This window comes from Gallinula chloropus, assembly GCF_964237585.1.
Source record: "Gallinula chloropus genome assembly, chromosome: 3".
NCBI classification, from domain to species: domain Eukaryota; kingdom Metazoa; phylum Chordata; class Aves; order Gruiformes; family Rallidae; genus Gallinula; species Gallinula chloropus.
Genome location: NC_140087.1, coordinates 122,606,865 through 122,616,183, shown reverse-complemented (window position 1 = coordinate 122,616,183; position 9,319 = coordinate 122,606,865). Strand labels below are relative to the sequence as shown.

At 71.0% G+C, this 9,319-nt stretch overlaps 1 protein-coding gene across 1 annotated transcript; it reads right to left on the bottom strand.

The window, feature by feature from the left end:
* Positions 1-421: 421 nt before the first annotated feature.
* Positions 422-8,936, bottom strand: DPYSL5 (dihydropyrimidinase like 5; the record flags this gene model as incomplete). Its single annotated transcript, XM_084261779.1, has 12 exons — positions 422-507; positions 1,303-1,471; positions 2,603-2,810; positions 2,912-3,054; positions 3,486-3,627; positions 4,642-4,798; positions 5,307-5,382; positions 5,658-5,702; positions 6,416-6,484; positions 6,573-6,752; positions 7,448-7,606; positions 8,676-8,936. The coding sequence occupies 12 exons, from the start codon at positions 8,934-8,936 to the stop codon at positions 422-424; spliced, it is 1,695 nt and encodes a 564-aa protein (XP_084117905.1).
* Between the last annotated feature and the right edge of the window lie 383 nt (positions 8,937-9,319).

The window sequence follows — 9,319 nt, the reverse complement described above, 5'->3', positions numbered from 1 at the left end:
GGGAGGGCGGCGGCGTGTGCGCGGGGCGGGAGGGGTGTGGGGTGGGGTGTGGTGGGGTGGGGGGGGACAGCCGGGGGGTGGGGGGGAAGGGGAGGGGGGGTCCCTGCTTTCCCCTAACGCTAGTGACACAAACCACTTCAGAGCATTTCCACGGGATGCACAAACAAGTCAAAACTCACGGATCCAAACCCAACGTGCAAACAGAAACGGGCCGGGGCAGACCCCCCCCTCCCGCCGCCCCCGGCCCCTCCCGCCGGCCGGCCGCAGCCCCCCCCGGCGCCCCCCACCCGCTCACGGCCTCTGGCTCGGGCTGCCGGCTCGGCCCCGCCGCCCCGGTGCGCGGGGAGCCCCGCCGGAGCCGGGGTCCCCGGGCGGGGGGCTGCGCGGGGGGCGTCCTCAGTTGGGGGACGGGTCCCCGGCTCTACCAAATGCCGCTCGACCGGCCTCCGGGGGGAGCGAGAATCCGGGCCGAAGCTCGCTTTGGAACGTGGTCATCGATCTGAGAACCTGCCGGAAGGACGGACGGACGGACGTCAGGGCCACCGGCACCGCGGCGCGGGCACCGCGGCCACCCCGGCCCCGCCAGCACCGCGGGTCCCCCGGCTGTGCCGGGCCTGGTGCTCGTGACTCCCAGCATGTCCCCCCGGGGGGGTCACAGCACCCCCGGCCTCCCCGGCAGCACCGCGCACCGTGCCGGCGGGACGCGTGGCCAAGGCCCCGGCGCAGCCGGCACCGAGACCTGGTGAGCGCGGGCTGCACCGAGCCCCCAGCCCCGCTCCCAGCCCGGCCTGGCCCATGGCTCGGTGCAGCCTGGCACCGGGCAGTGCTGCGGTGGCTGTGCCACAGCACGGTGGGCATCCTGCAGCCCTCCACTGCCGCACCCCGGCACGAAGCCGCCAGCCAGGGCCGAACACACCAGCCCAGCGCCCTGCGGACCCCTCGGCCCGGCATGGACCCCCTGGGACCAGCCCAGAGCCCCTCGGCCCGGCACAGATCCTGCCAGGCGCTGCCACGCGACGGACGGCGCAGAGACGGGTGGCGATGGCCAGGGATGGGGGCGATGGCCGGGGACGGGGGCGATGGCCGGGGATGGGGGCGATGGCCTTGGGATGGGGTTGATGGCCTTGGGATGGGTCAGCTCCCTACTCTGCCGTGGGAGCGCTGGGGGGCACAGCCCCCTGCCCGGCCCTGGGGGGGACAGCGCTGGGGATGGTGCCAGAGAGCCAGCGTGCGCGGGGCTGCCGGTGACCCCCGGGGGGGGGTCCTGTGCTGCCGGGCCCCCGGCTGCGTCCCCGCTCTTACCGGAGAGGCTGAAGCTGGACTCGTGGAGGTCCCTCATGCCCCCGTGTCGCGTGGCAGGCCGCGTGGGCGTATCGGCCAGGGGCGTCCCCGTCTCTTTTTTCCCGGCATGCACAACCACGGCCACGTCCCCCAGGTACGGGGTGCGATCCACACCCCGCAGCTTTAAACTCTGGCGGAAGGGAGAGAGAGAAGAGCAGAGAGAGGGTCAGCCCGGGCGGCACCGCGCCGCGGCCGGGATGCGGGGGAGCACCGGGAGTGGGGTGCCGCTGCCTCGCAGCGGGGTGCGGATCGGCCGGGTGTGGGGAGGGAAGGGGCTGGAGGGGGCTGTGGTGTGGGGAGGGGGCTGTGGTGTGGGGAGGAGGCTGTGGTGTGGGGAGGGGGCTGTGGCGTGGGGAGGAGGCTGCGCCAAGCAGGATGCTGGCCGGGCTGCAGGGTGCCGGGGCAGAGGGAAGGGGGTGACCCCTGCACCCATCCCCCTGAGGATGCCAAACTGGCCCTCCCGGTGAGACACAGGTGAGCGGCTGGTGCAGCTGCAGGGGCAGGACCCTCCCTGCACCCCTCCCAGCACTGCCCAGTCCCGGCCATCAGCTCCCTGTGGGGGTGAGGGGACCCTCAGCCAGTCCCTTCCTCCATGGCCCAGCACCACTCGAGCCCCCTGGCACAGCCCCCTGGCCAGCACGAGCTGCAGGCACGAGGGGTCCCTGGTGCCAGGGTCCAACGGGTCATGGTGCAGGGCCAGGCTGCGGGACGGGGTGGCAAGGGGAGGGGGCTGCTGCAGCCCCCAGTGCGGGTGAGATGTGCCCCTCAGCCTGGGGGTGCATGTCCTGGGGTCCCCTCCTATCCCTGACGGGGCACCCGTGGGGCACGGTGAGCTGATGGACCCCCACAGGGGCTGCAGAGGGGGGTCCCTGACGCTCGGCACACGTGTCACCATGACTTGGTGACCTTCCCCATGCCCTCTGCATCGGCAGCACGCGGGCATGGCCCCCCGAAAGGGCAGGAGCTGGGGAGAGGGGGGCTCCTCCATCGCTCCCCCACCCCCAGGGACCCCACTGCTGGGATGCCAACGCCATCCATCCCCATCCCCTGGCACGCCGCGCTCCCACCACGCCCTGCACCCGGTGCTACCGACCGCGGCACAAACCCTCCACCAGCGACACCCACCCCGGCACCAGCAGCACCGCCCCCCACCGCCACGACCACCGCAGCCCCCCACATCCCACGGCAGCCCGGCTCGGCGCAGCAGCCCGAACCCCCCCGGCACGCCGCGGTGCCGGCGCGGCCCCCGCCACCCCCGTACCTTCTCCCGCTGCACCAGCTTCTTGTAGATGGAGTCGGGGAAGGAGCGCAGCGGGCAGAACTTGCCGGTGCCCTCGGCGCACATGAAGACACCGTTCTCGTAGACCACGCGCCCGCGGCTGATGGTGACCAGCGGCACGCCGTGGCACCGCATGTTCTCGTACAGGTTGATGTCCCCACCCTGCACCTGGGTGCTGGCAGAGACGGTCCTGGCAGGGCAGGGGGGGACAGGGTGGTGAGCGGGGAGGGGGCTGGCAGCGCAGGGAACCCCCCACCCTGAGCCCCGCTCCCCACTCTGGCTGCTCCCTACTTGGTGGCCTCGGGGTCCCAGACCACGACATCGGCGTCGGCGCCGGGGATGATGCGGCCCTTGCGGGGGTAGAGGTTGTGGATCTTGGCGGCGTTGGAGCTGGTCACGGCCACGAAGCGGTTCTCATCCATCTTGCCCCCGACCTGCCGCCGCAGCGGGGGTGAGGCTGTGCCGGGGCCACATCCTGTGCCAGCCCTGCTGTGCCCCCCAGACCCCTGCACCCACCCCACACACCCTGGGGGTACCGCTGGAGCTGTGTCCCTCACTGGGACCCACTGGGTCACACTGGGGAGCACCCCACCCACCCCATGCTGGATGGAAAACAGCAGGGAAAGGACCAGGGAACAGGCTGCCCAGGGGGTGTGGAGTCTCCTTCTCTGGAGAGATTCCAGCCCCTGTCCTGGGGACCCTGCTTGGGCAGGGGGTGGGACCCCAGGGGCTCGGGGGGGCCCTGCCAACCCCTGGGATTCTGGGATTCTGTGACCCTCCCACCCCAAACTGGCCCCACTGCCCAGCCCCGCCCTGGAGCCAGGGGGTGCCGTCCCTGCCCAGGGGTGCCCGTGGGGTGCCGTACCACGCCGCGCTCCCAGATGATGTTCATGCGGTCCTGCACGCCGCTGACGCCGTGGGGGATCTTGGTGAAGTCCTCCCGGCCCATGGCTTTCTGCTTGGCGCTGAAGGGCCGGTGGTCGGACGCCACCACGTTCAGCGTGTCGCTGCGGGGGGACAGGGCGGTGATGCCGCGGCTCCAGTGGCCCAGCCACGGCTCCAGTGGCTCAGCCACAGCTCCAATGGCCCGGCCACAGCTCCAATGGCCCAGCCACAGCTCCAGTGGCTCAGCCACGGCTCCAGTGGCCCAGCCACAGCTCCAATGGCTCAGCCACAGCTCCAGTGGCTCAGCCACGGCTCCAGTGGCCCAGCCACAGCTCCAATGGCCCAGCCACAGCTCCAGTGGCTCAGCCACGGCTCCAATGGCCCAGCCACAGCTCCAATGGCTCAGCCACAGCTCCAGTGGCCCAGCCACGGCTCCACTGGCCCAGCCACGGCTCAAATGGCTCAGCCACGGCTCCAATGGCCCAACCACAGCTCCACTGGCCCAGCCACGGCTCCAATGGCCCAGCCACGGCTCCAATGGCTCAGCCACGGCTCCAATGGCCCAACCACGGCTCCAATGCTCAGCCATGAGAGCCGAGGTCTGGGGAGCTCAGCATCCACCCCAGGAGTAGGGTGCTTGGGCAGCTCAGCATCCATACAGGGGGATGGCCATAGAGCTCAGCGCCCGGGGGGGGGGTGTGCCCAGGGGGAGGGGGGCTTGGGCACCTCAGCACCCACTCAGTGGGGTGCCCAGGGAGCTCAGCACCCAAACAGGGGGGGTGCCCAGGGAGCTCAGCACCCCGAGAAGCAAGGGGATGCCCGGGGAGCTCAGCACACACACAGTAGGCTGCCCAGGGAGCTCAGTGCCCAAACAGGGGGGTGCCTGGGGAGCTCAGCACCCACCATGCCGGGTGCAGCACCCACAGACCCTGAGGCGCCCAGAAAGCCAGTGCCCAAGAAGTGTGGTGCCAGGGACATGGGGGATCAGGGCTCCCTGAGCGTTGGGGTGCCCGAGGGATGCAGGGTGCCATCATGGGGGGCAGCCGGGCAGCGTGGCACCGGCAGCAGGACCCCGGGCTGCCCGGGGAGGGGCGTGGGGCAGCAGGGGGTAGATGGGGGCACGGGGGGTGCCTCACTTGGCGAGCAGGCTCATGAGGTAGGCCGAGGTGTTGGTGTCCAGGCGCAGCGGCGGCACGGTGACGTAGGCGGCGGCGTGGAACCAGTCCTGGTGGTAGTAGTGCAGCCCGGTGAGCGTGGCGTGCGCCGTGGTCGTCTCCGCGTACACCACCTTCCCTGCCGGGGCGAGGGCACACGCGTGGGCCACGTGTGGGGGGGGGCACGGGGGCCTTGGTGAGCAAGGGAGGGGCACGGGGGGTGGGCGTAGGGGGGCACGTGGGCCCCGGCGTGTGAAGGAGGGGTGCAGAGGTGTGTGGGCCTTGGTGTGCAAGGGAGGGGCGCGCAGGACCTGGCCTGGTGTGCAAGGGGTGTGCAGGAAGGTGTGGGGGGGCACGTGGGCCCTGTGCCTGCGCTGGGGCACCAGCCTCATGCACACACACACACACGTGTGTGCAAGGACACGGCCCCACGTGCAAGAGCCCATGTGGGGGGGTGAGGCTGGGGGGGGGTGTCAGATCTGCCACCCCCTCCCCATGCTGAGCCCGGGACCCACCGGGCTTCCACATCCCCCCCTCCTGTCAGCTCCAGGGAGGCCACATCCTGCCACAAGGGGGAGGGGACAGTGATGCTCATGGGGGTGCCCACCCAAGCCCCCCCGAGCCCCCCAAGACCCCCGAGCCCCTACCTTGCATCTTGGCGGCGGCGATGACGTCCCCTGCGGACATGCTGGAGACGTTCACCAGGTAGACGGGGCAGTGGGTCTGCGGGGAGGGGGGTCAGTGCCACAGCCCCCACGGCACCCTGGCTCCATGGAGGGGTCCACACACCCATAACGGGGTGCAGGGACGCCCCCAGAGCTGCAGTGCCCCCAGAAAAGGGGATGCCCCCGCCGCAGGAGGAGGTGGGATGCCCACAGCCCTCCGGCACACCCCTGTGCCACACACCCAGCTCCCTCGGGGGTGGGGGGAGAACCCCCCAGCACGGACCCTCGGCAGTGGGGTTCAGTTCTGGCTGCCCCCACCCTGCGCCCACTCACCCTGTTGGCAATGGTGATGACACGGTGTGTGGCCTCGGCTTCCAGCTGCGGAGAGAGGCGGCAGTGAGATGTGTGGCACGGCATGGCATGTGGGGCATGGCATGGCACAGCATGGCATGACACAGTGTGGCATGGCATGGCACGGCATGTGGGGCATGGCATGGCACAGTGTGGCATGGCATGGCACGGCACAGCATGGCATGTGGGGCATGGCATAGTGTGGCATGGCATGGCACGGCACAGCATGGCATGTGGGGCATGGCATGGCACAGTGTGGCATGGCATGGCACGGCACGGCATGGCATGTGGGGCATGGCATGGCACAGCATGGCATGACACAGTGTGGCATGGCATGGCACGGCATGTGGGGCATGGCACGGCACAGTGTGGCATGGCATGGCACGGCATGGCACGGCATGTGGGGCATGGCATGGCATGGCACAGCATGGCATGGCATGGCACGGCATGTGGGGCATGGCATGGCACAGCATGGCATGTGGGGCATGGAATGGCACAGCACAGTGTGGCACGGCATGGCACAGCATGTGGGGCATGGCATGGCATGGCACGGCATGGCATGGCACAGCGTGGCATGTGGGGCATGGAATGGCATGGCATGGCACAGTGTGGCACGGCATGGCACAGTGGGCACCGATGGACAGGCGTGTGGAGGGGTGCGTGGCCAGGGGGAGCACAGGGAGTACCAGCCATGGTGCCGCCCCGGCACGCCGCAGCCGGCGCCGCCAGCAGTCACCCACCTCTTCGGGCCGGCTGATCTCGATGCCCTCGGGCCCCGTGATGCCCAGGTCCAACGCCTCCTTCGCTCCCTGGGGGACGAGCGGGGAGGGGGTGTCAGAGCAGGGTTGGGGGGCTCTGCCCCATCGCTGCCGGGCTCCCCCCAGCCCCGGCACCCACCTCGGCCACCAGCTCGCCGTTCTCGGCGTGGACGCGGGCGACGGCGCCGATGTCGCGGCAGGCCCGCAGGACCTGGTAGAGCTCGCTGTCCCGCAGCATGTACAGGTCCTTGTAGGTCATGAACATCTGGAAGGAGTTCACCCCCTTCTCCCGCACCAGCGTCTCCATCTCCGCCTTCACCTGCGCCGGGACGGGGGGGTCAGGGGACACGGCTGCTCCGGGGGGTGCGGGCAGCCATGGGACCCGCTCCCCCCCTGCCCCCGGGGGGGACGTGAGGGGCAGGATTGGTGTGCACACCCCAGGGGGAGCCACAGATGCTGGGGGGAGGTGAGGGGGGGGGGGGATTGTCTGGCTGGATCCCCGGTGTGCTGGTGGGGGATGCACCCTGGGGGGTAACACCCGGGGGTTGGGGGGCACCTGCTCCATCCCTCCCCTGTGTGGGGAGGGTCTGGCCAGGCTTTGGGGCACACAGGGGCTGGGGTCCCCAGTTCAAGTCAGGCCTGATCCTGCCCCACAGCTCCAGTGAGGCCACAGGGGCTGAGCGTGGCATAGGATGGGGTCTGGGTGCTGAGTGGAGCCAGCACCCGGGGGGCTGTGCGGCAGGATGGGGTAGGAGGGGGTATCCCCCAAGCTGGGCACACCCCAGCGCTCCTCCCTTCCCACCGAGGGGCTCAGCCCCATGGGAACCCCCCCAGCCCTGCTGAGCCGGGATCAAGACAGCTCCACGGGCAGCCCCGGGGAGGGGGCTCAGCCCGGCCCCCCACCCTGACAAGCAGCTAATGGGATCAGCAGGGCCGGGAATTATCCGTGGGCGCCACAGCAGCTGCTCCGGGACGTGCCGGGAGCCGGCGCAGCGCCGGGGCGGCCGGGCTCACCTTGGGCGCCCACCAAGTGACGCCCATGTGCAGGGCGTAGTCGCAGCAGACCTTGGGGTCGGCCAGGCCGCGGCACTTCTCGTAGGCCTCCAGCAGAGAGGTCTCCTTGTCGGGCAGGACGTGGCCGATGATCATCGTCGTGCCCCCGACCAGGGCTGCCTGCGGGTGACGGGGACAGCGGGGTGCTGGGCAGGATTCGTCCTGCCCCCGCTGCTGCCCACGGCACCATCCCGGTGCAGGCAGGGATCCCCCCCACCCCCAGCATCACCCTGGGGTGCAACCACCCCCCGCTACGCACCCCACAGCACATCTGGAGAGCCCCATCCTGCTGCACACTGCGGCTCCGACTGCCTCCCCCCAGCACCAACTGCTGGATTTGGGGTGCCGGGGGGGCACCCTGCCCCGGCTGGGTGCTGTAGCCCCCCCGCAGCCTCCCCAGCCGCAGCCCTGGCGTGGGGCCCGATCCGTGCTGGGGCTGCCCAGCCCCCCGGCGCAGCGCGCGTGGGCAGCGGGGTGGGTGTGGGTGCACCCGGCGGCGTCCCCGGCTCACCCGGCGCGGTTAATCCCCAAAGCTCCTTTACCAACCGGGCCCCAGGCCGGTGGTGCTGGCACGGTGCTGAGAGGCAGCCTGCCGGGATGGGGACAGGGAGACGGCACGGGGCGCCCACCATTGCTGCACCGGCCCCCCACCATCCGGCACATGTCTGGGCCTCTCGCTGTGCCGGCACAGCACCAGCCCCTGCTCCTGCCGGGCACCCTGGGGCCAGGCACGGCCAGCGCCAGCCCGGCACAATGGCTGCTCTGTGCGTGGTGCTGGAGACAGGCAGCCCCGGCACTGCCCGGGACGAGCCCACACCAGCCCCTCAGCACCCCCAGGCACTGGCACCCAGCGCACAGCACCGCTGGAGCACGGCAGCCCTGGGCTGCAGCAGGATGAGCATCCCCCCCAGCAGGGTCTGTGGGGCACCGAGGGGTCCCCGTGCAGGAGGGGCCCCCATCTCTTCACCCCCTTGGGGCTCACGTGCCAGAAAATGCCACCTCTGTGCCGGCAGCATCAACGCACAGGGGGCACAGCCAGCGGCACTCAGGGAGCTGCCGGAGCAGCGGGGCTCTGGCGCTGCACCCCGGCTGAGGGGGGAGGATGCTCCCAGGGAGGGGACGCAGGGTGGGCGTTGGGAGCAGAGCCCCAGCGCCAGGGGGGGGCACGTGGGGAGCGGGTGGGCGGTACCTTGGTGCCGTGGTAGAAGTCATCCACGCAGGTGGCGTTCATGAAGGTCTGGTGGAAGTGGGTGCTGGTGTCGATGCCGCCGGGGATGACCAGCTTGCCGGTGGCGTCGATGACCTTGGCCCCGCCGGGGATCATCAGCTCGCGCCCCACTTGCTGGATGATGCCGTTCTCGATGTAGACGTCGGCCTCCAGCGTGCAGTCGTCGTTCACCACCTTCCCCCCCTTGATCAGGATGCGCATGGTGGCCGCGTTGGCCAGCATGGTGCTGCGGGGCAGGCGTCAGCGCCGGGGCGGCCGCAGGGCACCCCCGTGCCACACAGCCCCCCGTGCCACACAGCCCCCCGTGCCACACACAGCCCTCTGTGCCACACACAGCCCCCCGTGCCACACACAGCCCCCGTGCCACACACAGCCCCCCGTGCCACACACAGCCCCCTGTGCCACACACAGCCCCCCGTGCCACACACAGCCCCCTGTGCCACACACAGCCCCCGTGCCACACACAGACCCCCATGCCACACACAGCCCCCTGTGCCACACACAGCCCCCCGTGCCACACAGCCCCCCGTGCCACACACAGCCCCCCGTGCCACACACAGACCCCCGTGCCACACACAGCCCCCTGTGCCACACAGACCCCCGTG